This window comes from Myotis myotis, unplaced genomic scaffold, assembly GCF_014108235.1.
Source record: "Myotis myotis isolate mMyoMyo1 unplaced genomic scaffold, mMyoMyo1.p scaffold_m19_p_2, whole genome shotgun sequence".
NCBI classification, from domain to species: domain Eukaryota; kingdom Metazoa; phylum Chordata; class Mammalia; order Chiroptera; family Vespertilionidae; genus Myotis; species Myotis myotis.
This window is the reverse complement of record NW_023416324.1, coordinates 100,560,411-100,588,017: the sequence shown is the minus strand read 5'-3', so window position 1 is coordinate 100,588,017 and position 27,607 is coordinate 100,560,411. Positions and strand designations below refer to the sequence as shown.

At 39.5% G+C, this 27,607-nt stretch overlaps 1 protein-coding gene across 7 annotated transcripts in view; it reads left to right on the top strand.

Moving 5' to 3' along the window:
• GCC2 (GRIP and coiled-coil domain containing 2) overlaps positions 1 to 25,071 on the top strand; it is an 88,444-nt gene extending 63,373 nt beyond the window's left edge. For 2 of the 7 annotated variants that reach the window (XM_036349215.1, XM_036349218.1), the window contains 7 exons: positions 7,245 to 7,366; positions 10,531 to 10,707; positions 13,745 to 13,962; positions 15,751 to 15,945; positions 16,973 to 17,112; positions 19,193 to 19,394; positions 23,213 to 25,071. In XM_036349215.1, the coding sequence (XP_036205108.1) occupies positions 7,245 to 7,366; positions 10,531 to 10,707; positions 13,745 to 13,962; positions 15,751 to 15,945; positions 16,973 to 17,112; positions 19,193 to 19,394; positions 23,213 to 23,283 (1,125 nt within the window). In that variant the 3' untranslated portion in view covers positions 23,284 to 25,071. Of the gene's footprint in view, positions 1 to 7,244; positions 7,367 to 10,530; positions 10,708 to 13,744; positions 13,967 to 15,750; positions 15,946 to 16,916; positions 17,113 to 18,535; positions 19,165 to 19,192; positions 19,395 to 23,212 lie in introns of those variants that run through there. The other 5 variants (XM_036349217.1, XM_036349216.1, XR_004974003.1 and 2 more) reach the window with 5 other exon arrangements.
• The last annotated feature ends 2,536 nt before the right edge of the window (positions 25,072 to 27,607 follow it).

Sequence of the window (27,607 nt, the reverse complement as noted above, 5' to 3'; positions counted from 1 at the left end):
AAACAAAGCAAATAAGTACAGAAGCCAAACAGCAGGGTTAAAGTTAAACTACAGTTTCTACCTGAGATGATTGCTACCATACTTCAGTACCAGTTTTGCATCACTGGAATAAATCCCACTTGGTTATGGTGTATGAACTTTTCAGGTATTGCCGGATGCAATTTGCTAATATTTTGTTGAAGATTTTAGCATCTATGTTCATCAGGGATATTGGCCTGTAATTATCTTTCTTTGTAGTGTCTTTATCTGGTTTGGGATTAGAGTAATGCTGGCCTCATAGAAAGAGCTTGGAAGTGTTCCTTCCTCTTTAATTTTTTTGGAATAGTTTGAAGAGGACAGGTGTTATTTCTTCTTTGAATGTTGGGTAAAACTCCCTGTGAAGCCATCCAGACCAGCCCTTTTGTTTGCTAGAAGATTTTTTATTATTGCTTCAATTTCATCAGTAGTTATTGGCCTTTCAGGTTTTCTGATTCTTCCTGATTGAGTTTTGGAAGATTGTATTTTTCTAGGAATATGTCCATTTTGTCCATGATGTCTCGTTTGTTGGAATGGAGTTGGTCATAGTATTTTGTTTCTAATCCTTTGTATTTTTGTGGGGTCAGTAGTTACTTCACCTCTTTCCTTTCTGATTTTGTTTATTTACGTCCTCTCTGTTTCTTGATGGGTCTGGCTAGAGGTTCATAAATCTTGTTTATCCTTTCAAAGAACCAGTTTTTTTTGTGTGTGTTTTTTTGTTTTTTGTTTTTTTTGTTTTGTTTTGTTTTGTTTTGGTCTCTATGTCATTTATTTCTGCTCTGATCTTTATGATTTCCTCCCATCTACTTACTCTGAATTTTTCATGTTGCTCTCGTTTTGTTTCGTTTTGTTTTGTTTTGTTTTGTTTTTACATAGGCCAGTAGCCCTATGAACTTCCCTCTCAGGACTGCTTTCACTGTGCCCCATAGATTTTGGATTGTTGTGTTTTCATTGTTATTTGTTTCCAGGATGTTTTTCATTTCTTCTTTGATCTCTTTGGTAACTGTTTAATAGCATGCTATTTAGCCTCCATGTGATTGAATGTTTTTTAGTATTTTTATTGTACCTGATTTCTAATTTCATGCCATTGTGATCTGAGAAGATTCTTGATATGATTAAAATCTTCTTGAACTTGTAGAGGCTTACTGTGTGTCTTAACCTGAGGTCTATCTTTGAAATTTTCCTATGTACATTTGAGAAAATATATATATTCTGTAGCTTTGTGGTGAAATGTTCTGAAAATGTCAATTAATTCCAACTGATCTATTGTACTGATTAGGATTGCTGTCTCCTTGTTGATGTTTTGTCTAGAATATCTATATTGTGATGTCAATGGGGTGTTAACGTACCCTGCTATGATTGTATTGCTGTCAATCTCTCCCTTTATCCTCCAGAAGTTATTTATATATATTTAGGTGCTCCTGTATTGGGTGCATATGCTTACTAGAATTATATCATCTTGTTGTATTGATCCCTTTAGTATTATGCAGTGGCCTTCATTATCTCTTGTTATGGCCCTCACTTTGAGGTCTATTTTCTCAGACATAAGTATTGCTACCCCAGCTTTTATTTCATTTTCATTTACCTGAAGAATTTTTTCCATCCCTTAACTTTTTCTGGGTGAATCCTTTGTTCTTTGTTGAGGTCGGTCTCTTGTAGACAGTATATAGTTGGGTCATGTTTTTGTATCCATTCATTCACCCTATGTCTTTTGACTGGAGCATTTACTCCATTTACATTTAGTTATTATTGATAGGTATTTATTTATTGCAATTTTTGTTCTGTATGCCTGGGCTTCTCTATTTCTTCTTCTCATTACAGCAGTCCCTTTAGGACAGCAGTTCTCAACTTATGGGTCGCAACCCCTTTGGCGGTTGAACGACCCTTTCACAGAGGTGGCCTAAGACCATCCTGCATATCAGATATTTTACACTACGATTCATAACAGTAGCAACATTACAGTTATGAATTAGCAACGAAAATAATTTTATGGTTGGGTCACAACATGAGGAACTGTGTTTAAAGGGCCAGAAGGTTGAGAACCACTGCTTTAGGATTTCCTGTAGTGCAGATTTGGTGATAATAAGCTCCTCTAGCCTTACTTTGTCTGGAAAGCTCCTTTTGATTTAGCTCTTCTTCTGGAGAATTATCTTGTTCTTTCTTTTGGTGGTTGTTTTTATTGTCTCCTCATTTTGGCTGTCTATTTGGGTTTGTGACTGTATATTAAGTAGATCTGCTACGCCTTCCAATGTCAAATGCTGTTTCTGACTAATTAGATCAGGCAAATATTCAAAGCCTCCAGAGACCTGCCTCTACCTGCGTAATGATTGGATTCAGTTTTGATAATCATCCAGAGGTGGGGCAACAGTTTTTCCAACAGAGTGGGGAATTGCCTGGAGGTGAAATGTTATTCTCAGTCTCTTAATTGGCCTCAGAAACTCCACATGCTGCGGCAAGAGGTTTTCCAATAGGGTGGGTTAACTATCTTTTCCCCAGGAAAAAAACTGCCTGTATAGCAAATGTCTGCATCAGAAAGATGTCCTCTGCATTGTGAGGGAATCACTCAGCACAGGAAACTGGAGTGTGTGCCTTCCCAGACCCCCCAACCCTGGCTTCTAGTCACACAGCTCCAGTCTACTCTGCCCTCCCTTTGCCAGAATCCAAGGTGAGTGGGTGCACACGAAATTCTGTGCTTAGCCCTTTAAGAGGGTGCCTGCATTTCCAACCATCTCTCCCTAGCAGACAGCAACCCTGCTGCTTTCTGCAGCCAGATGCTATGTGGGCACCTTTCTCAGTTCTGGTGGTCTCTGCTTGGGGGCTCAGCTTGGGGTTTAGACCCCAGAGGGCAACCCTCTACAGCTGAGATACCCCTCCATACCTTCAGCTGCTGTCTGTGGCAGTCCAACCAGCCCTTTCTCACCCCCACCCTTCCACTCTCTATGTGGCCTCCACTTTCTGTCCTTGGTTATCAGGGTTCTCTCCAGCTAGTTTTCAGTTGATTATTCAGGATGGTGGGTTTTTTTAAAATTATAATTGTAATTCCACATTGGTCCTGGGAGCATGTCTGTGCAGCATCCATTGACTCTACAGTTTTAATCTCTGCTTTTCTTGTATTTATACAAAGAGGATACACCATACATGAAAATCTGTCTAAATTTCTAAAGGCAAATAGTGTCATTATAAAATGTATGGATAGTAAATTATTCTACCAGGTGTCAACAAATTGTCATTAGTGCCAATTTCACGCCAATAAGAATCATCACTTTGGAGTGCAGTGAAGAAAATCTTTATTCAGTGCAAACAGCTCGGTTGTGATACAGCATGACTATAACAACAGTACTGCTGTGAAGGCAGCCCTGGGAAGAGGCAACAGTTGGCCAGGCCCCTCTTCTGCTAGGCAGCTCTGTTCTGCTCCTCACTAGTCTGCTTTGCCCAGTGCTGGTCTGGTCCACTCTGTTCCAATGAGGCATTTTTGGTGGTTCAGCTTAGCCGGAGAAATGCACTCTTCAGTGGAATGGAAAAGTGTGGCCTCAGAGCCAGAGAGGAGCTGACTTATATAGAAAGGAGTCCATGCCCCTAGTTCCTAGTTAGTCTATCCTCATGCGAATGAGGACTCCAAGTCCTTGATTGGTCTAAAAGGCAATTCCTAATTGGTCAGAAAAGAGCTGTTTCTCTTTTCAGTTGGACTAGGGAAAGCCTTAGTCCAATTGGTTGAAACAGGATTCCAGGAATTCCTATAAGATAGGCTGACTCAGGTGGCAGGAGCACGTGCAGGCAGACAGTTCAGTGTAGAGGCAGTTAGTTCAGGGCAGGTTTCTCCCTGATGTGCAGTTTGCATGAGGGACCCCTTTGTAGAAATGGCTGTTAGGCCTGTTTTCTACTGATTGATCTGTGGGGGGAGGAAGAGGGAGAAACAGTTGTTGTTCCACTTATTTATGCATTCATTGGTTGATTCTTATGGTTGCCCTGACTAGGATCGAACCCATAACCTTGATGTATTGGGACGATGCCATAACCAACTGAGCTGTCAGGCCAGGGTTAGGCTGTTTTTTATTTTTATTTTAATTTAATTTCTCTCTCTTTTTTAAAAATCTTTATTGTTGAGAGTATTACTGATGTCCCTCTTTCCCACCTTGCCCCCTCCACCTGGTTCCCACCCAGCCCCAGGCCCTCACCACCCTACTGTCTGTGTCCACAGGTAAGATCTTTGGTTAATGTCTTACCTCTGAGATTCATCAGTTTGTTCCAAGTTTCCATGCCTCTGGTTCTATTTTATTCATCAGTTCATTTTGTTCATTAAATTTCTTGTTCACTTTTATCGATTTATAGATTCATTTGTTGGTAGATACGTATTTATTGCCATTTTATTGTTCATGGTTTTTATCTTTTTTTTCTTCTTCTTCTTCCTCTTCTTAAAGAATACCCTTCAACATTTCATGTAATACTGGTTTGGTGGTGATGAACTCCTTTAGCTTTTTCTTGTCTGTGAAGCTCTTTATCTGACCTTCAATTCTCAATGAGAGTTTTGCTGGGTAGAGTAATCTTGGTTGTAGGTCCTTGTTATCATCACTATGAATATGTCTTGCCACTCCCTTCTGGCCTGCAAAGTTTCTGTTGAGAAATCAGCTGACAGTTGTATGGATGCTACCTTGTAAGTAACTAACTGCTTTTCCCTTGCTACTTTTAAGATTCTCTCTTTGTCTTTTGCTCTTGGCATTTTAATGATGATGTGTCTTGGTGTGGTCCTCTTTGGATTCCTTTTGTTTGGGGTTCTCTGTGCTTCCTGGACTTGTAAGTCTATTTCTTTCACCAGGTAGGGGAAGTTTTCTGTCATTATTTCTTCAAATAGGTTTTCAGTATCTTGCTATCTTCTCCTTATGGCACCCCCATGATGCAAATGGTATGCTTGAAGTTGTGCTAGAAGCTCCTTAAACTATCTCCATATTTGGATTCTTTTTTCCTTTTTGCTCTTCTGATTGGGTGTTTTTCGCTTTCTCATATTCCAAATTGTTTATTTGATTCTGGTACTACTCTACTGTTAAATCCCTCTAAATTTTTCTTTATTTCAGTTAGTGTATGCTTAATTTCTGACTGGTCCTTTTCCATGTCTTTGACATTTGCACTAAGATCCTCAAAAGTCTCACTAAGTCCCATGAAGATCCTTGAGTAACCTTATAACCATGGTTTTGAACCCTATATCCAGTAGTTTGCTTGGTTCCATTTCTTTCATTTATGACATGTTTCTTTGTCTCCACATTTTGGCTGCTTCCCTATGTTTGTATCTATGTATTAGGTAGAGCTGTTATGTCTCCTAGAATTGGTAGAGTAGCCTTGTGTAGTAGTTGTCCTATAGGGCCCAGTGGCTCAGCCTCCCTAGTCACCTGAGCGGGGCACTCTAGGTATGCCCCTGTGTGGGCTGTATGCAGTCTTATAGTTAAGACTTGATTGTTGTTGGTGTCACTGGAAGGAATTGACCTCCAGGCCACTTGGCTGTGAGGAGCAACTTCAATTACAGTGGGAGAGCTGCTGTGCAGGAAACACTCCTATGGAGCTGGACTTGCTTCAGTGGGGCTTTGGTGCTCATTGAGTATGCCTCTTGAGTAGGTCACTTGTGGATGTGTAGAGTTGTAATCTGCTATGGTTTGAAGCTGTCCACCAGGTGCACAGGCTCTAGGGCCTTCAGGGAAGTGCAGAGTCAGCCAGTGCCTAGGGCTATGCGGCAGGAGCTACAGAGGGATCTACAGATGGCTGTTATTTGCATTGGGCTTAGAGGTGCCCAGGTTAGGCCCAGCTGTGAAGCAAGGCAGGGTGGTGCTAGTGCCAGGTCTTGGGCCTTTTATTGATAGGTTTGGGGCATACTGTCACCAACTACAGCTTATTTAAGAGATTTTAGCAAAGTCTGAAGCCTGTGCCCAGTCTGGCCATTCATATGGAAAAGCTGCTACAAACAGCTTATGTGGGACTGAAAATTGGATGGGGTGGGATCTCAGGGAATTCCCAGGGCAGAACTAACAGTATGCTCCAGGCTGATGGAGACTCAGATATGTCTGCCAGTCAGCCTGTGATAGGGAAGGTCCCAGGACAGGAACACTGTCCCCTGTGAGCACTCCTATCTGGTAAGAAAGCCACCCCTGAATTTCTTCTCTGATGCCAGACAATCCAGTTCCTCCCTGTATGTGTCTGGGTCCCCTAAAGCTGCCCAGTGCTGGAGCTCAGAGTGATCGAGTCAGTAAGTTCGTGCACTGGCCCTTTAAGAGGAACACCCGGGTCTCCAGCAGCCTCTGTGTCACTCAGCCACAATTCCTGCTGGTTTCTATAATCCATGGTTATAGCGACTTCTCTCCCCATCTCTGGGAGCCTGGGCTGGGAGGTTTGGTGTGGGGCTAGGACGCCTTGCTCCACGCTGGTAGCCTCCACAGAGACAATCTCACTTCGATTAAATAAAGGGCACACAAGGGCGTCGGACCAACCTCTTCTGCGCCTCCACCTCTCCTACCAGTCTCAAAGTGCTTTCTTATTTATTTCTCTAGTTGTAGGACTTCCATTCAGGCAGCTTTCAGATAGTTCTGAATGATCGTTGTTCTGTATTTTAGTTGTAATTTTGATTGGTTGTGGGAGGCAATGAGTACAGGCTTTCACCTACACCAAGATCTTCCAGGCTTTGTACTTTAAAATTTGAGCCATTTAGCCACCAGGAGCCCTTCTTAATAGGTATCTTCTTTCTCGGTCCACACAGGGAATAAAACATGGTAGATGCATATCTCTAGTTAGACAAAATTACATCATTCAAAATCTTTTAAAAAGTGTAAGACCAATCACAATTTTTAGCCAAAGTTAATAATTAAAGGCTTAAAGGTGTTAGCCATTGTCCTCATTTTCAAAAACAAGTTGTCATCTTAATGCATTACTCTCTGAAAGACAATAGAGGATCATGTTACAATAGAAAATGTGCCCAGCCATCGTTGCTCAGTGGTTGGGAGTCGGCCTATGAACCAGGAGGTCACGGTTCAATTCCCAGTCAGGACACATGCCTGGGTTGTGGGTTCAATCCCCAGTGTGGGGTATGCAGAAGGCATCCAATCAGTGATTCTTTCTTATCATTTATGTTTCCTTCTCTCACTCCACCTCCCTTCCTCTCTGAGATCAATAAAAAATATATGTGTGTATATATATGTATATATATATATATTTTTTTTTAAGAAAATTTTTCTCTCTTTTAAATATTATAGGTGGAACAAGCTGCTATAACCTCTGAATTTGAAAGCTACAAAGTCCGAGTTCATAATGTTCTGAAACAACAGAAAAATAAATCTGCCTCTCAGGGTGAAACTGAGGAAGCTAAACAAGAAAGGTAAAATCTGAATTATAGGAAACATGCAGGGTTTTTCTCCCCATGGCACATTCTTCACCCAGTAGGTTGAAAATCCTACTTTGATTTCTTTTGACTGGTATTTTACATGTAATCAACAACGAGGAAGGTATTGGCTTCACTGTGTTCCAGACAGCAGCAGGGAAAGGTCACTGTGAAAAGCACTGTTACAAACTCAAAAATATGTGTAAAGGAAACAGTGAAACCAGGCTACAGGCTTTGAAATACAGGCATAATATTTTCACCTTGCAGTAGAATCTGGTCATAGTGAAACAGAGATGAAGTTACATTGTAAGTTTCCCAATCTTGAAAGTTTAGAAATACAAGAATAAAAAGGTTTCCACGATGTACTTATTTCACAAGTTTTAAATTAAGTACTAAATTTTTGGTCTAGAATTGGATTTTCTTAAGTTTATGATCATCTCAGTTACTACTTCAATAGTGTATTGTTTAATGCTTTCCTAAAACTAGCATACTTTTGTAAATTATTTTAAAATATGCTAGGAATAAATGATAAGGCATTCTACAGCATGTGTATTTTCTTTTTAAAAGTACAAGTTCAGTGTTAAAGCAGTTTTACATCTGACTCTTACTGTTCCAAATAGAACTAAATATCCTGCAGTATTTGTATGTTTTTGCTTGTATTAATTTTTGTTTAGGTGTCCATTAAAAATAGCAACTATAGGATGAAAATGATGAGATATTTTCTCTATCAATAGCTCATCTTAAAGCTAAAGTTGAATATTTATACAATATAAAAATGTCACCATTTCCAAGACTTGACTTTTTAATTGTGCCAGAATTTGCGGTTCACATTATTTTAATATGAGTGTTATATGTTCCTTCTACTTTCTTTTTCTTTTTTTCTATGCCTAATTTCCAAAGTGCTTTATTGTTAAAACAGGTCACAAGACTAAGCCTTGGGCCAGTTCTGCCAATGCATAAGCTACAAATGCTTGTCTGGCAGCTAAGGGGCGCTCTCATAGCATGTTTGAGAATTGAATAAAAATCCATATAAAACAAACATCCATATAGTTTCCATAGGAACACAGATAAGTGTGACCCCATCACCTAGGCCTTCCACCTTGTTCCATCTGTGCCAACCACACTTACAAAGAAATTTCAAACTAGCAATCATTAAGTTAATGGTTCCCCCCCCCCCCCCCAATCCCTTAAGTCAAGCTACAGTCGCATAACAGTTACAAGAATGGCTTCTACGTTAATGCGAGCTGATATGCAGGCTGCTGGGAGGCGTTCCATCCCGCTCTCCCAGGCGCAGGACACAGGTAGGGTGCCGGCATCCTCCTCTGCCTTGGCGGGAAGTCTCGGTTCTGGACTTGCTGCATCAGTTGCCATGTCGGCCCTGACATCACATAATAGATAGTCAGCCTCTGAAATTCATTAAAAGTAGAAGCAGCAGCCATGGTGTAAGCACCCATGTTTTCAAAGAGCATCCAGTCTCCCACGTGCATCTCGGACAAGCCACAATGCTCAAAGATGCGATTGAGGCCATCACAGATGGGTCCCCAGATGCTGGATGAGTAATACTTCTCATCTGGTTTAGGCCTCTTCTGCAGAAGGGGCTTCATGTGCGCATAGTTGTAGAGGATGCAATTACATGATCCATGTACTCCTTCATTCTCATAATACATAAAGTTTTTCTTGCTCAACTCATCTTCATCATCAGAGCCTGTTTGTTCTTTAAGACCAGTTTTTTGGCAATGATATTAACTGCAAGTATGAATGCTGATGCAACATAGTACCTGCCTGGCTCAGCTACAAGTGTCACTCCCGAGTCTGATGGAAAATACTTGTCCAGCTCTGGGTTGATTACACAAACCAGCTTTGCCTTTGATGTGCCCTGGCAGCTTTCATCAGCTCAACTTCACTATCGAAAGTCATCATCTGGACTCTGTTATTGGCAGCATATTTAATCTGAGATGCTTGTTTACTAGGGTTTGCATAGGTGATCCTCTCTGGAGACACCTCAAGACTCTGCACCAACTGTATTTCAGTCTTGCTGGCACAGTCCAATCCCATCCGGATGGCGGCTAGGGTCTTCACTATGGTCCTGCTGTCATTGCATTTGACTGCATAATGGGGCGACCCGAGGAAGAGCTTTTAGCCATCTCAGATGTTTCTTTAGAATGTCTCCCACGTCTGCAACATAGAATGCATCCTTATCATCAGAAGAAGAGAATTCATTAATTTTTTGGTCCAGAATGTCCTTGGCAGTAAAGCCCTCATCAAGGAAATCGCAGTCAAACTCTTCATTGCTAATGTTGTTCGTGTTCATATGGTTTCTGGATGTTCCAAAATGCAACACAAAGGAAAATGAAGAGATGGGACTTAGGAAATTACTGCCAGCTGTTCATAAACACAGCTATCCAGGAATTTCCAGTCCACGGAAGATGGGTTCTCTCAGTGCAGCCGTGGGAATGTCCTCAGAACACAAGACGCCTCACGCTGATCCCATGGAGCTGCTGTGCAGAGCACGCAGGACCACTGGCCTCGCTCCCTCCCCCGCCAGACCACTTGCCCGAGTGGCGAGTGGCTCTGGAGCACTGGCAGAGGGGTGGCGGCAGAGGCTGAGGGGACTGACCCCTTCTACTTTCTTATACATTACTTAAAAAAAAAAGAAACTAATCACTATAGTGTGCTGTACTAGCTGTGGTAGAATTACTGGTTGGAATCCGAGATCTAGCTACAAAGTCCAAGTTCTCCAGGGACTTCCTTTCTCCAAGTACTTTTTTGTTTGTTTTTCTCCAAGGACTTGTTTAACTATAACTTGATCTAACCTACCATCCTCATAATGATTAACTTAGAACTGTGTTATTTTTTTTTCTTTTTAAATTAATGGCATAGTCCTACAACATAAAATTTGTTATTTTGATGCCTTGTAATGGTCTGCCCCTTTTGAATATGAAACTTATTAGTTTAAACCTGAAGTGCCTGAGATCTAAAATCTGACAATGTCTTTTGCATCATATTTAACTCTAGTCTCTGAATTCTTCTGATTATTTTATTTACTTTAGAATCATCCATAATAATAACAAAAGTCTGACATTGAAAGATTAAAAGTAAAATTTTAATCATGCTCACTTCTTTCAAAAATATTTTAAACTGTTTATTTCTGTTTATTTTAGAGAACACCTGGAAATGCTGGTTGACCAACTAAAGATCAAATTACAAGATACCCAAAATAATTTTCAGATCAATGTGTCTGAACTTCAGACATTACAGTCTGAACATGATACTCTGCTAGAAAGGCACAACAAGATGCTGCAGGAAACGGTGTCTAAAGAGGCAGAACTCCGGGAAAAGTACGGTCGCTAACAGCACTAACAGTGTTTGTCCCAGGCAGCAAAATATTTCTGCCTTTGAAGTTTCTATCTTAAAGCTCTCCCTTTTGGTTATTTTTGTTCTTAGCTTGTTTAAGAGAAAGTATTCATTCAATACTCTGTCTTTCCTGTAGCCTTCATGGCCAGAATGTTTCCTTAAAAAAAGCCCCAAAAAACACTACCTTGCTACCATGTGTCAAATTACAAGTATTTTTTTCTTTCTCTTTAGAGGAAAATATGTAAAAAAATAGCTGCTGTCTAAAAAGAATATGCAACCTCTACCTTTGCAGCTCTGTCTTCAACTTGTTACTTTTGTTAATCAGTATAAATAGACATTAGGGGTATTGGCAGAAAAGTAGATTATTGTAAACAAGGAACTTTGAATTCTTGTCATAAAGAAATTGAGTGGTAATGTTAGTTGTATCCTAGGTTGAGGAAAAGGATTCTTCATTGAGTGTCTTTCATCAAAGATACTTTATGTATCTCAGATGTGTTTATAATACATGCCCAATTGTATACTAATCTTAAAAGTTAAAGCATTTTATTTTTTTGGCTTTTTAATCTTTAACAGTGTGATTTATGTATGTTAATTTCATAAATCAAAAGTTTCAGGAAAGATCTATCAATTTTCTAACTATCACCAGGGTTTACCATGAGGTTAGTTTATATTATAATGATGTGTATACTTGATGTTTACTTCAGAAATTTCCAACACTTATTCTTTACTCTAGAAAAGTTAATGCTAACTATATTGCTAACACAAATAAAGTGCAAGTGATGCCTCTGAAGTAATTCAGTCATTCCATACATGTTTTTGAGCACCTACTATGTGCCAGTCACTTTTCTAAGTGCTGGACAGTGTTCATAGCATTTTGAGATATTTATAGGGGTCTTCCCCAAAAATATGAAAAACTAATGATATTATTGACCTAGCCAGGTAGTTCAGTTGATATATTGACCCAGTACATCAAGGTTGTGTGTGCGATCCCTGGTCATGGCACATACAAGAGGCAACCAATGAATGCATGAATAAGTGGAACCAGAAATCGATGTCTCTCTCTCTCTCTCTTCCTCTAATGATATTGTGCTGTCTGTGCCCTAGCCCAAACAAATAGCCTTTTCTTTATATATTCTCTGTTTTAAACATTTTAATATTCATACTTTACTGTATGAGAATTTTTTAAGTGGTAGAGGAATAAATAGAGACCTAATTAATATAAACACCCCAGTAACAGCTGGGACAAGAACAGAGGACTTTCCTCATCATCACAGTTGTTCCAGTTCCAGGTGTGACTTAAACTTCTACCTCTCTCAAACAGGCAGATTCAGAAGTGTCACTGACACCACCTGAAAACCCTAGTTCTAAAATGCAGCTTTTATCTTCCTTAGAAAATTATTATGATAGCTAATGGTTCTTTCTTTACTTCCTTGATACATATTAAACAAAATTCTTTCAGGAAAAATGCAGGGTTAAGGGGTAGCATATATATTATCATTCTTTAAACTCATTAATTGATATGAATTTGGCATTTAAGATACCTTTCTGGCCCTAGCTGGTGTGGCTCAGTTGGTTGGAATGTTGTCCCATGCACCAAAGGGTCTCAGGTTTGATTCCCGGTCAGGGCACATACCCAGGTTGCGAGTTTGATCACCAGTCGGGGTGCATATGGGAAGTGATCAGGGTTTCTCTCTCACGTCAATGTTTCTTTCTCTCTCTCTCCTCATTCCTCTCTCTCTCTAAAAATCAATAAAAACGTATTTTCAGGGTCACAGGCTCAATTCTCGTCAAGGGCACGTCCCTCCTCTGTTGCAGGCTCAATCCCTGGCCCCAGTTGGGGCGTATGTGGGAGGCAGCCAATCGATGCATGTCTCTCACAGATGGATGTTTCCCTCTCTGTCTCTCCCCCTCCCTTCTATTCTCTGTAAGAACCAATGGAAAAAATATCCTCAGGTGAGGATTGATAAAACAAGCACCTTTTCTGAAGCATGATTCTTTATTGCATATGTCCCTCTTTAGCAACTAAATCTTGTTTTAAAACCGTATATGGTGTCCATATGTGTAACACATACAAAAGAGATTTTGGAAAGCTACATGCTAGACCATTAATGAATTTTACCCCTGTAGTTGGGGTTTTACACTGTAGGGGTAGGGAGGTGTGAATAAAAAGAGGGATTTAACTGTTTTTCTATAATTGCTTCTGTATTGTTTGAATTTTTATGGTAGTGTACTTGTGGATCCCTTGTGTTAAAAAAAAAAAAAAATAATGTTTTGTTTTACCAAAGTCAAACATAGAACATCAATACTACAACTAAGCTATTAAAAATAGTAGTTTCCAAATAGTAGGTCCCTTACTAGTATCAGTGTGACTACATAAAAATCACATGGAAAACTGCTAAAAGTAGGCAACTTCTAGGATTACCTTTGGATATTGTGATTCAGTGGCTCGAGGAAGAGAACTAGATGCCTGTATTTTTAATTGGGTACCTGGGTGCAGGGAACTTCAGAAGCAGTTACAGTAAGCTAAGTCTTTGTGTTTCGGAGTGTCATGTTAATTCGCTCAGAAGGCGATGCTTTCCTTTAAGGCTTTCCTTATGAATCAAAAGAGTGTTCTTTTTGTGTGTTTTTGGGATAATCGAAAAATACATTAATCCTGTATTTGTTTGAGCTACCACATAAGATAACCTAAAGTGCACTAATTAAAAGTATAATATTTATGCCCTAAAAATAGTGCTTTTTTCTGCTAAACTATGAAGGAAGTTTCTCATCTAAACCATACAACATAGTTCCTCAACCAAGGTTCCTCTCTGAACTACGGAACATAGACTAGGATTTGAACTAGATGACAGCCAGTGTCATTTCTCCCCAGATTGTTACACGGCTAGTCCCATCCTAGATGCATAGGAGAGAAGTTCATTCCTATCTCAGGGCTAATTCTCTTGCAGGGCCCAGTTAAGAAAGGCTGAGTCGGCATCTTAAGTTGAAAGATCTCATATGAATTACGTGCCTGTCACCCTTCAGGTTATGTTCAATACAATCAGAGAACATGATGATGAAGTCTGAACATGCACAGACTGTAAGTCACCTGACATCCCAGAATGAGGTCCTTCGCAGCAGCTTCCGAGATCAAGTGAGGCACTTGCAGGACGAGCACAGAAAGACAGTGGAAACTTTGCAGCAACAGCTCTCCAAGGTGGAAACTCAGCTTTTCCAGCTTAAGAGTGAATCGACCACAAAAAGTATGTATGTACACATGGAAACAATCATTGTTTATGTTCTCATGTATTTATGTCACTCAAATACATTCTTCACAAATTCTTAAGAAAATAGAAAATTTACTAGGTGGCAGCCAGTATTGATTCTGTGATTAATGAATTTTAGATTTGCTCACACAGAAGATATTGGAACCATTCTTGATTGTGCTTAAACCAGCCTATGTAACCAGAGAATATTGATTTTCATGTATTTGTCAACCTCCATGTAATAGAGTATTTCCTTTCTCTGACTCCAACATACTGTGTCAGTTTCATGACCTGTCAGATTTAAATGTTCACTGGATTTGTTTGGTGTTACTCACTAGTCATCAAAATGTATGTATTTCTTAATTAGAAATATTAAGAGAGCAAGAGGCTTGAAAACACTCAAGTAGCACTGAACGTACAGGGTTGGTTGGCCAATACAGCTCTTCCCTCTCAAGTTTCTGATTAGTTGGAGTTTTAGTTCAGCCACACCCAGTAGCAGTCTACTTTCTGGAAGAGATGGAAATATGTCAGCCCAAATGAGGCTACATTTTAGTATTAAGTATCAGCTTCATACTTAACACTGTTTCCCATGGAAAAATGTCATCAGTTAAAAGTCACTCATCAGGGTCAGAAACCAACTTTTAAGAAAACGTAACATATGCCAAGAATCAGCACAGGAAGTAATCAGCCAGGGAAACATGGGTTGCATAAGAGATTGTAGTCTAAGAATCAGCAGTAGAATAGCAGTTAGGAAAATATCAGAAATCCAGGAAAATGCCTCAACAAATGTATCCAGAGGGCTAATGTTTGAAAGAAAATGGGAGGCCACCAAGCCAGCATGTCTCAGTGGTTGGTCGTTGACCCATGAACCCGGAGGTCACAGTTTGATTTGTGGTCAGGGCACATGTCCGGGCTGTAGGCTCAATCCCCAGTGTGGATTGATCAATAGTTCTCTCTCATCATTGATGTTTCTGTCACTCTCTCTCCCTCTCCCTTCCTCTCTGAAATCAACAAAAATATATTAAAAGAAAATGGGAGGCAACTTCATGGAATGGGAAATAAGTGAAATTTGAAGTTTGGGTTAGAATTTGTGTTAGAATTCTGGTCCCTAACCCAGCTCTGAGACCCTGGGCAAAGTCATTTATTTTCTCTGAACTTCAGGTTTCTTGGGATCGATAATGTGATGTGTTTGAAAGTGTCTTACCAACCGTATGTTTCTTTGCAAGTGTTCACTACCAGCAAGCAGGAGAGCCTTGCCCGTGAATTAGTGCTGATTAGTTCCCTGTCCTGAACTCTAGGTTCTTCTTGCCTGAACACTGAGCAGACAATGGTAGGAATCAGTAGAGATATAAGGGCAGTGATCAACAATAACGTTTGCTGAGCAGACGTCAGCAAGTCTGTTGTATCAGAAAGTATGCAGCCAGCTGAAATACCTAATCCTCAAAAATAGCTGGAATCTAGTTTTAGAATTTCTACCAATGTTGAGGTCTCTATGTTGTGAGCTTTGTGTTATCTAATAGTTTATCATATCTAACTAGTAGTAATTAATTTGTAGCTTCTGCTGAAATGACTTAAGTGTAGTTACAAGTTCAGTTTTTAGGACTATTTTAGAAATTATTTTTTATACATCATTTACTTTTTATTCTATTTATTCAAATTCCTTGTCATATCATCTGACATTCCTAGGATCATTTTAATTTTATTGTGTATCTCTGTTAATGCTGAATTTATCAATTTTGAACACTCTCTCACTTCCCCTTTTAAAAAAATAAAATAAAATAAAAGGCCCAGCTTCCTTCCACCAACCTGTGAAGAACCTTCGAGAAAAGAGAAACACAGACCTCCCCCTGCTGGACATGCATTGTATAACCCGGGAGGAGGGAGAAGGGATGGAGACCACTGACACAGAGTCTGTATCTTCCACTGGCACTCACACGCAGTCTTTAGAGCAGCTTCTTAATTCTCCTGAAACTAAACTTGGTACGTTTCTCTTTTTAAATATGTTTTTATTTAATTTTACTGTCTTGTCTAATCAATATTACTCAAAATTACAAATGCTTTTATATCTACTCCAGTAAAATTTCTTTCAGTGTTCCACCCGTTTTCAAATGGAAAACTTTCCTGCAAGATGAAGGAACAAAAAAATTGCTTAATTAAAATTAGTCCTGCCTAAGCTTGAGCCAGAAATAGATAGCTGGAAGTTCTAAGGTAGTATTACAAAGTATGATATTCTCTCACCATTCTAAGAAACAATTTTATTCCTCTCAATAAAGCAGTAGTGCTAAATTTGCCTTCTTCCATATACTAGTGAAGTTGTGGTATATTTTTCTTCCTATAATGAATACTAACTAATGTTCACAATTCAGGGGGAATCTATCATCTTTCTGAAGTTTCAGGATCTGGAGTCCTTGATTATCCACAGTCATTGATTATGATGTGGGTAGAGGCTGTACTCCTGGTTCCTTAAGTGAAGTTAATAGTGGTGAGATGGAAGCATCACTATAGAGTGGCACTAGACCCTAGAATCAGACTTGGCTTTGTGATTTTGCCAAAATGTTGACTCTAGCTTGTTTCAAAATTTGTAAAATTTGAATAATAATTACTCCACCTCATATAAAATTCTTGAGGCGCCATGATATGAGTGATCAGTAAATGTTACTACTTCATTTATAAGTAAAATGACACAAGCTCTTGGAACATTAATAGATAGAAGAGGTTGAGTGATAAATCTAATAAAATGATTTATAAATAAAAGCCTAATAAATTGCAGAATTGGGGCTCATAGAACTTATGTGTAATTAGATTATATGCCTTACAACAGAGATTGTCTTTGTTACATTTAACATGTAAGTTTTTAACTCTGTTATGATGACTAGAGGAATGGCAAAGAAAGTGGACCTATGTAATATTACAGGGCAAAATATCTGTACTAAGATATTTCTCTTATTTAGAATCTTCATCTGTAATCTTGATTTTGAAAATTAATTACTGGAACAACATCTTACAGAGCCTCCTTTGTGGCATGTTGAATTTACCAAAGAAGAATTGATGCAAAAGCTCAGTTCCACAACAAAAAGTGCCGATCACTTAAATGGCCTGCTTCGGGAAACAGAAGCAACCAATGCAATCCTTATGGAGCAAATTAAGGTAAGGCTCAAAAACTGCCAAAGAAAATGCAATTTGGGTGTATTGGCCCTCTACACACACTTATCTAAGTTTAAAAATTCACAGATCAGGTGTATCCATAACATCTTGATTCCTAATGGTATTACATTCCCGAAATCAAGAAATATTAATTGCTTTTATATCTATTATATAAATACTATTTTAACTCCTACTTTTTCTAAGAAACGTAATAGATTTAGAATGTAGACATATGTTCACAAGTCATTATTCTACATGTACTTAAAACTTAATGGGTATTTAAAGATAAACCATGGAGCATTTCTTATTCAGATTATTCTGCTATTTATGGCACTAAACTACTTTCCACAGATGGTAAAATAGCATAGGGAGTTTTTCCTCCTTTAAAGACACCAGAAATGTGTAGGAACAAGGTATATTGTGGAGCAGTTGAGTATTACACAAATTATATAGTCCACCCTAGCTCAATGGTATATAGACTCTCTAAATATTGTCATACTACTTGTTGAGTAGTTCTCATGAGCCAGGCCCTGGGTTTTTAACATTTAGCAAGAATAGCATTTAGTGAGAACCACCAGACCTTGAGACCCTTGTCCTTTCTAACAAAAGCACTGAAGAGAACACCTGAAGCTGATAAATGGTGGAGCAAAATTCCAACCCCTGGCTTTCCAAGAAACACATGCTTCTGCCTGTGCCATGCAGGACCACCAGTTGTCCTTGTCAAAATAACTTTTTTAATGCCAAGTTATTCAGTTATTTGCAGTACATCCATATATGTAAAAGGCTAATATGCTAAGTGTCCGACCATTTGACAGGTAGCTATTACACATACTGACCACCAGGGGGCAGACGCTCAACACACAGGCATGGAAACATGGAACAGACTGATGAATCTCAGAGGGAAGGGGGGAGGGCAGGAAGAGATTAACTAAAGATCTTATATGCATACTAGAGGCCCAGTGCACGGATTTATGCACCAGTGGGATTCCTCAGCCTGGCCTGCGGGGATCGGGCCGAAACCAGGTCTCCAACTTCCCCCGAGGGGTCCCAGATTGCAAGAGGAAGCAAGCCAGGCCAAGGGATCCCACCAGTGCATGAATCCGTGCACCAGGCCTCTGTTTAAATATATTATGACATCCCATTACTAACTATTTTAGTTTGCATCTCTATTTAAAAAAAAACAACAAAAAAAACATTTTCCCACATAGTCAAAATATTATCACATCTAACAAATCACTAATCCCGTGAACCTAAGTGACTATTTATATTTTTATTTCCACAAATATACATTCTCATATGATTTCTTAGACCTTATTGTCACTTTTCTAAAATGGCCCTGGGTTTTAGGACAGAGTTGGCTAACTTTCCTGGACTAACCTATAAAATGATGAACTAAAACAATATATATTTTTTTGTTTCAACCCAGAAATATTCCTCAAAGACTAACATTCTACCATCTTCTTCATATCTTTTGCTCCATTTTCCTTGTATTTTAGATTATCTTGCACTCCAGAATTTTCACTCTATCCTAAAATAGACTTTATTTTTCGTGAAATGCTGTTCATCATGTAAACATAATTTTCTTGTTTGCATCTTAACTGCTGGGGGTTCTGGGAGCAGGTCAGGGAAAGGGGTTGGTGGTGGATACAGATGTTCACTCTGCCCCTGCTCTTAGACTGGCTTGCACTCCTTAAAATGTGTTTAGCAACCCAAAGCCCTGAGCCCTCTGGCTTAGTTTCTATAGAGAGTACACAGGTGGAGGGAACATCTGGTACTAACCTACATAGACTTTATGTAGTCCTCAGTTTTCATGGTAACCTGTACTTCTGAGGCAGGAGATTCTCTGTGTTTCTGTGGAATCCATTCTCTCCTCTTTGTCTTTGGTACTTGGTCAGCAGCTGGTCTCCCATTTTCTGGGACTTTCTTGATATTTCTCATCTACATTTTTCTCCTCTCCTAGGCTCTCCATTATTGTCATTTTGGGGGCATGACAGGGGGAAGAGAAGAAAAATGCATGTGTTCAGTCTGCCATGTTTAACCAGAGCTCCTAAGACCCACTTTTAAGTCATTTCTCTAATACTAGCTTCTCAAAAATGAAGTTAGAAGATTGGAAAGAAATCAAGAGCGAGAGAAGTCCGTAGCTAACCTGGAGTACTTGAAGAATGTCTTGCTACAGTTCATTTTCCTAAAACCAGGTAGTGAAAGAGAGAGGCTTCTTCCTGTCATAGACACAATGTTACAGCTCAGCCCTGAAGAAAAGGGAAAACTTGCTGCAATTGCTCAAGGTATGTGAAGCAAAGTCTTAAAACTTGTTTTATGACTTACACTAAATGTTGTCTTGTGGTTGAGACTTTGTGTGTATACTTAAAATCTTTTTCTTAACACTATGACTTAAAATTATAACTTTTAAATCTTGTTTATTGATGTTTCTCACCCTCTCCCTCTTCCTTCCTCTCTCTAAAATGAACATTTCCTAGTTGGTCCGATGGTTGTGGGTTATTGTTAAGCTCATAAAATGAACATATCCTCAAGTGAGGGTTTGGAAAGAAAAAAAAAGACACATCAGAACACATTGAATTTAGTAAGAATAAGAATTATTTCCTGAAACTCTCTAGGTATATGTATGGATATTGATTATTTGTCTCACTGTGTCAGTTCCTAATATAAAATGTCTTTTTTTTTTCCCTATGGGTTTAGGTCACAAATATTTGAGAAGCGTTAGTTTAGGGAATAAGGTTATCCAACTCTGATAAGTGACATTAAAATCCTTATTATAAACACCTCTTAAGGGCCCGACTTGCACCCCAAGCAAGTGTTATGAGCTCCTGGTTGCTGCCTGTTACATCTCTATATAAGTAACACAACATAAAGTGCCACATTAGTCCCAAAAATGTGACATGAAGAAGACACTGCTGAGAAAATATGGTCACTCTACTTGCAATGTAAATGTTAACTCAGCTTGCTCCCTGCTTATCAGATCCCAGCACAACTCACAGATTGCAGTTCACTGAGATACAACTTGTGATAAATCAGCTCTGCTCTCCAGACATGTTAATTACATAGTACTTCCCTGTGCAAAACTGGAATCTCAGCTCTGCTGCTCTGGCCAGAACTAAAAGTTGCTTCTGTACATCTTTACTCCCTAACTAGGTTATCATTTACAGAGCTGTATATTGTTACTTATATACCAAGGTCCAACATTATGTACACATAAACAGGAAAAAGTCCAACAAACCCAATGGGGAAAAATGCAAAGACTGTCATAAGCTTTTTTTTTAATTGATTAAAAATTTTAATCAATTTTTATTGATTTGAGAGAGAGAGAGGAAGGAAGAGAGAGAGAGAAACATCCATCAGTTGCCTCCACACACAGGGGATCGAACCCACAACCTGGGCATGTGCCCTCACCAGAAATCGAACCCTTGACCCTTCAGTGCACGCTGACATACTCACTGTAAGTGCCTGGTTGGATCTGCAGAGGCTATAGAACCTTATCAGAACAGAACAGTTGCTCAGGCAAGAGCAGAGGCACCATATCTTAGCATGGCTCTGCTCTGGTTACTTACTTGAGATGAATAGCTGCCAGGAATATTGACAGAGCAGAGACATGCCAGATCTGAGAACACAGATTGAGTTTTATTGTGTCACAAGACCTATACTCAGAGTATATCATTTATTCCAGATGAACACACAATAATCTCTGCATTTTGTATTGGGAAATGTGTACAGTCTCCTAGCTCTCATTGTTCCTGGGAGCAAAGCCACCTCCTCTGATGGGAGAAAGCAGAGTCAGTGCCCAGTTATCTATCCCTAAATAAAGAGCTTTCTAGAAGCTCTTCTTGCAGATTGTGGAAGACAGACTTCTACAAGGCCTCCTGCCCCATTAATTGCTCCTCCATGTATCTGTGCCTTTATGTAATCCTCTCCCCTTAAATGGCCAGTAAGCTGGCCTGGTGATCAATCTCCCATGTCCTCCCTGGCCTTGATAGTGCAGCGGTGGGGTCTCTCAGCCTGGCCTGTTCCCTCTCGCAATCTGGGACCCCTCAGGGGATGTCAGAGAGCCGGTTTCGGCCCGATGGCAGAACAACCAGTCGCTGTGATGCGCGCTGACTACTAGGGGGCAGACGCTCAATGCAGGAGCTGCCCCCTGGTGGTCAGTGTGCTCCCACAGGGGCTACACCACTCAGCCAGAAGCTGGGCTCACGGTTGGTAAGCGCAGTGGCAGTGGCGGGAGACTTTCCCACCTCTGCAGCAGTGGTAAGGATGTCCGACTTAAGCCGTTAGTCAGACAACCCCCCGAGGGCTCCCAGACTGCGAGAGGGTGCAGGCCAGGCTGAGGGACGCACGCCGCCCCCCCGCCCCCGCATGAATAAAACCAGACAATGAAGAGAAAAAGAAATGAAAGTGATGTGTAAACTGTAGAGTTTTTCCATTTAAAACTTTGAAAATGCTTCTCTGAATGAGACCCAACTGTACATATATGTCTGAAAACACAGAAAGATGTCTGGAAGGGTACATGCTAAATGTAATGATGGTTGCCTCTGTGGAGGGGAGGGGAGGAGTGAAGGATAAGTTAAGCATACCTTCACTGTACAGCAACAGTCCCATTCCAAGGTGTTTAGAAAACCTATGTCTACACAAAGAAAAACATGAAACTCATGAACATATTAAAAACCACTAAATTTATACCCTAAAAGGGTGAATTTTATGGTATGTGAACTAGTTCACAAATTTTTAAATTAAAAACCTAGGCACAGCCCTGGCCAGCATGGCTCAGTGGTTAAATCCTTGGCCCATGCACCAAAGGGTCACGGTTGGATTCCTGGTCAAGGGCATGTACATGAGTTGCAGGTTCTTTCCCCCATCCTGCTCTGGGTGCGTACAGGAAGTAATCAATGAATGTGTCTCTTTCACATCAATGATTCTCTCTGTCTCTCATTCTCTCCCTCCCTCCTTCCCTTCCTGCCTTCTACTCTCTTAGAAAAAAAAAATCAATGGGCCGACACCGGTTTGGCTCAGTGGATAGAGCGTTGGCCTGCGGACTGGAGGGTCCTGGGTTCAATTCCGGTCGGGGGCATGTGCCTGGGTTGTGGGCACATCCCCAGTGGGAGATGTGCAGGGGGCAGCTGATCGATGTTTCTCTCTCATCGATATTTCTGACTATCTCTCTCCCTTCCTTCTCTGTGGAAAATCAATAAAATATATTTATATAAAAAAAAAATCAATGGGAAAAAATATCCTGGGGTGAGGATTAGCAAAAAACAACAATACCTGTGCACAAATGTTTATAGCAGCTTCATTTTTTTTAATTTAAATTCTTTATTGTTGAAAGTATTACATGTGTCTTCTTTTTCCCCCATTGACCTCTCCCCAGCCACTCCCACCCCCAGCACATGCCCACTATAGCAGCTTCATTTTAAATTGCTAAAAACTAGAAACAACTCAAATATCCTTCACTGGTAAATAAGTAAACAAACTGGTGCAGACACACAATGGAATACTACTCAGCAGTAAAAAAAAAAAAAAAAAAGAGTGAACTGATACACACAGCAGCATGGATGGTTCTTGAATGAATTGTGCAAGTGGAAGACGACTATAAGACTCAACAAGACTATATACAATGTGATTCAATTTACATGAATTTCTAGGAAAAAACAACACTGTAAGGACAGAAAACCAAGCAGTGGTTATAAAGGAGTAGCAGGGGTGCTGGCAAACAAGCACGAGAAAACTTTGACACATTATACCTTGGTTGGGGTGGTGCTACACTTAAAAGGTTGAATTTTACTGTAAGTAAATTATACTTCAATAAGCCTAATTTTTAAATGATTAAAAAACAGTTGTTTGGGGTTTGTTTTGAGGTTTACCATAAATTGATTGGTTTTAGGTTCTAAGTTATGTAAAGGCTTCTGTTTTAAAAGAATATAAAAAGTTACTTTTATTTTCAATAATATGTAATGGCACTGGAGAGTTTATTTTGGAATTATCTAATAGAGAAAGACAATAAACAATAAATACTGAAAGTTTAAGAACAGAAAAATTCGTAACATCGAAGTATGATATGAGAAGATTAATACTTTTTTTTTTTTTTAACTCCCCAAAGGTGAGGAAGAAAATGCTTCCCGTTCCTCCGGATGGGCATCCTATCTGCATAGCTGGTCTGGACTTAGATAGATGGATGGAAAGAACATTCTTTATTAACCAAATGGAATCCATTTGGCAAAAATGGTTCACATATATTGCTGTTATTCTTTCATCAAAAAGTGTGTGTATATCCATATCCACACGTGTTTGTACATATGTGTGCACATATACAGGGGTGGGCAAAAGTACGTTTACTGTTGTAATACAAATAAATAATATACAAATAAACTGTGTTTCACGTACTCATAGCTGAAAGCCTACATTTACCCACCCCTGTATCCTGTATTTAAAAGTCTCAGCTTGAAGTAAAAGTACAACAGCCTGCACTGTTGATACCAGCCCACAGCTCTTTGGTCATCCACGCATGCCAGGGGAAAGCACCAAGAGCTCACTCCGTTCTCTAGAACCTCAGGACCTGCCTATTTCTGAGCAGTACTGTGAATGTTAAAATTAAGCGACATTTTGGTATCATATCAACTGGAATTTAGGCTTTTAAAATAATATTACACAAATATTTGTTGCAAGGTCGGGCTGGTAGATTGTAATTAGCTATAAATTGTTAAAGAAATTTGTTAATTAGAACATGAAGGAAAATGCTTTATTGTTAAAGTTGGTTTGTTTATTAAGGGACTATATGTTAAATATACTACAGTTAATTATGAGATTAAGTTAAAATACAATTTATATAGTTATTTACTTTAAAATTAACTGGGTTTTTTCTACTCTAAAGTAAGTTATATCAAAACTCACTGTGTTGTCAAAGCCCTTTATTGGCTGGTGTAACACTGAATGTGAGTAGATGGAACCACCACCTCACCGTGGGCTGATTTCATGGTGTCTCTCCAGGCTCTTGTTACAGCTCAACTACTTTTAAGCCATGAGTCTATTTTGAGAATTCTCTCCATCTCCCCAAATAAAAATTTATCAGAACAATGACTGTATTACTCAGCATTTTATCAAAATATGAAACTGGTGCTTCCCATGTTTCAGCAGATAATGTTATTCTGTAAGTTTTCCATTAGAAGAATTTAAGAGACACCCCTTACAAATCCACAGTTCTTTTTTTTTTTTAATATATTTTATTGATTTTTCACAGAGAAGAAGGGAGAGGGGCAGAGAGTTAGAAACATCGATGAGAGAGAGACATCAATCAGCCGCCTCCTGCACACACACCCCTGGGGATGTGCCTGCAACCAAGGTACATGCCCCTGACTGGAATCGAACCTGGGACCCTTGAGTCCGCAGGCCGAAGCTCTATCCATTGAGCCAAACCGGTCAGGGTCACAGTTCTTCTTAATAACTCTAGATGGTGTTATGACTTGCTTTGATGCCTCTGAATGTATTTTATTGACTACAAAAAAATTGTGTTCTTAAATCATAATGAGAATTCTATTTTTAATATTTGTTACAGTATGTTCTATGAAGGTCTCTCTTGAGCTTTTCAATTTATATTCTAATTTTCACTCTCAGCTGGTGAACCGACTTGTACTTTGGTTACTCAGAACATTGGCTTCCAATTTAATTTAACTGAAATGTGATGCTGACTTGTTGAGTCATATATCTATCTTCCTTCCTGTTTTATGCATCTATTTCAGAGCTGACTTTAAAAGATTAATTTTTTTTTACTTTATATACTGTGAATATAAGTATGCCAACAGCATACCATGAAACTGTAATAGTACTTAAATAAATCCCACTTTCTCTTTAAGTCTAGGCCTTTTTTAAGTCTATACACTTGTTTTGAAATATAGTTTCTGCTTATGAATGTAATAACAAAAATACTTTTTTGCATGATTAAAAAGTTATTTGATTACAAAAGGAATATTCTTTCATGATTTTAGCAATGAGGAAATATAGTGATTATTTTAATATTTCTATTAAATATGTTTATATATTATGTTTTCATGCTTACTCTTTCTTTTAGACACTGTCTCTTTGGGTTTTAAATTAGTTTATGAGTGGGAATTGCAAAGTCCTTAATGACCATCTTTAGACAGTTGGGACATAGAATATCAGGTGCTTGAGAGAACAGAGGTCAGCCTTTTGGTACGTGATGTGTAGACCGAGGTGCCTTCATGTCTGACAACCATCTTACACCTTAAACTGCAAGCCTTGCTTAGCCTTTCTGTGGGCACTTTAGATTTCAGCCTCTCTGTGATGTAAGGCATCTTTTCTGTATAATGAGTTTTGCTTACGCTCCAAACAGTATAAGATCAAGAATTATATTCCTTTAAACAAACTTTGGGAATTAACCATACATTCTTTTATACAAACTTTGTCAAATGTGTAACCAAACTACACACTAGCAAAGCTAAATCTTGGTAAAGGCCCACAGTGCTGTGTGTTCTTTTTACACCTCACGTTAATTGATTATGTAGTTGGAAATATATAGTGTTGGGGAGTGTAGCATTTTCCATAAAGACACAACTTTGGTACTGGGTGAATGGTGCAACACAAAAAAAAAGTACATATACGGCAATGAAACACATGTTAGGCTGCCTGCAGCAACAAAAACCAAACTTGTAAGATAGGTGCTGGTACAAAAGGGAAGAGTTTTATTCAGGTGGCATGATCTGGAGAATGGTAGACTCCCTTCTAAAAGACCATCTCCCTTTCCTGCTCAAGCCTGTAGTTCTTATAGGAATAGGGAGTGGAGGGCTTTTTTTCTGTCTAGTTACTTTTTTAGCTTTTGGTGTGATTGGGCCCTATCCATTCATCTTTTTAGCTTTTGGCATGCTCAGTGTAAGAACCTCTCCCTGTGCCATCTTGGCCAATGGGAGAGACTCCCCTGTGCTCCCTGACTATGATAACAATTCTCCCCTTCAGAACTCTGGACCCGTATATTCTTACAAGGGTAAATAGATAAAGGCTTATCTTCTGTAGTTTCTTCCTGCTGTCAAAGGATGTAGTCTTACCCATCCCTGGTTCCAGAGATTCTTGCTATCTACTAAAGGAAGAAGGGGGTCAAGAATAGAGAGAAGCCTTTACAAGAGGGAGGAGAATTGCTGTCTATGGAAGGCGACATATGCAGCATCTAGAGGATGGCACTGCTGAACAAGTGAAGCTGGTAGACTGCTTCATATTTCAATGGGGTGGTGTTGCTGATGGGCTTCCAAAATGAGACCTATTGTTTAGACAACAAATCAAGTATTTAGTGAGGGGTATGCCCAGCAGTGCAGGGGAAATTATAACAAAATTAGAAACGAGAGACTGAACAATTCCCTGAGTGAGGCTTTGGGTGGCACACCCAACAGCAGGGTAAGGTTGCCGAGGAAGCCACTATTTGGGGGATGCTGACAAAGGTTTATCAATCCAAGCATGGGCATAAAGTATAGCAATTGTAAAAAATAATAAAATACAAGTAACATTGTCACTTAGCTTTGGGAGGCGCTGTCCTTTTCTGAAAGGAGTTTTAAATCTCCTTCAGGAGCGCAGGTACAGTTTTCCCTTGCAGTATCAACAGCAGCAGTCAGATCCAAGTCCTCCTCAGGTGGTGCCCACTTGATCCATGTGTGGTGGATCCAAGGCTTGATTTCCTATGAGCTTTAGGGAAGAGTGTGTTGTCAGCAGGTCATAGGGACCAGTCCATTACTTGGCTAACTGCTGTTCAGCTATTTAGTAAGACTTCCAGGTCTTTAGTAAGATTTGGTCAGCCGACCTGTGTGGCTCAGTGGTTGAGCATCGACCCATGAACCAAGAAGTCGCCGGTTGGATTCCCAGTCAGGGCACATGCGGGTTATGGGCTTGATCCCCAGTAAGGGCCATGCAGGAGGCAGCTGATCGGTTCTCATCATTGATGTTTCTATCTCTCCCTCTCCCTCTCTGAAATCAATAAAAATATATTAAAAAAACAAAAACACTTGGTCTCCTGGCTGAAACAGGTGTATAAGGGTACATCAGACAAGTAGATGTGCAATGAGCGAACTTGTGCAGAGTTGTTAGTGTTTGCCCTAAATGTGGTACATATTGTTTGATTTTTTATATATGTTCTAAATCTAAAGGGGGTGTTCTTAAAGCAGAAACTTGGAAGGGCCTCCCATTTCAAAGAGGCTTCATTTAAGTCTGCTTCTGGGCACTATCCTAATCCAGAGCAAAGCAATAGGGAGTGCCTGGTCCCATTTAAAATGTGTTTCCTGGCATATTTTTGCCAGGGTCTTCTTTATTGTGTGCTTTGTTTTCTTAGTCTTCCCTGTAGATTGGGGGTCTCCAAGATGCATGTAGTTACCATTGAATCTGGTGCCTGTCCTATCTCCTGGGAGATTTCTGAACAACAGTCCATTGTCTCTCTGAACACTGTAAAGAAGTCCAAACCTAAGGGCTATTTTTTTTTTTTTTTTTTTTTTTTTTTTTTTTT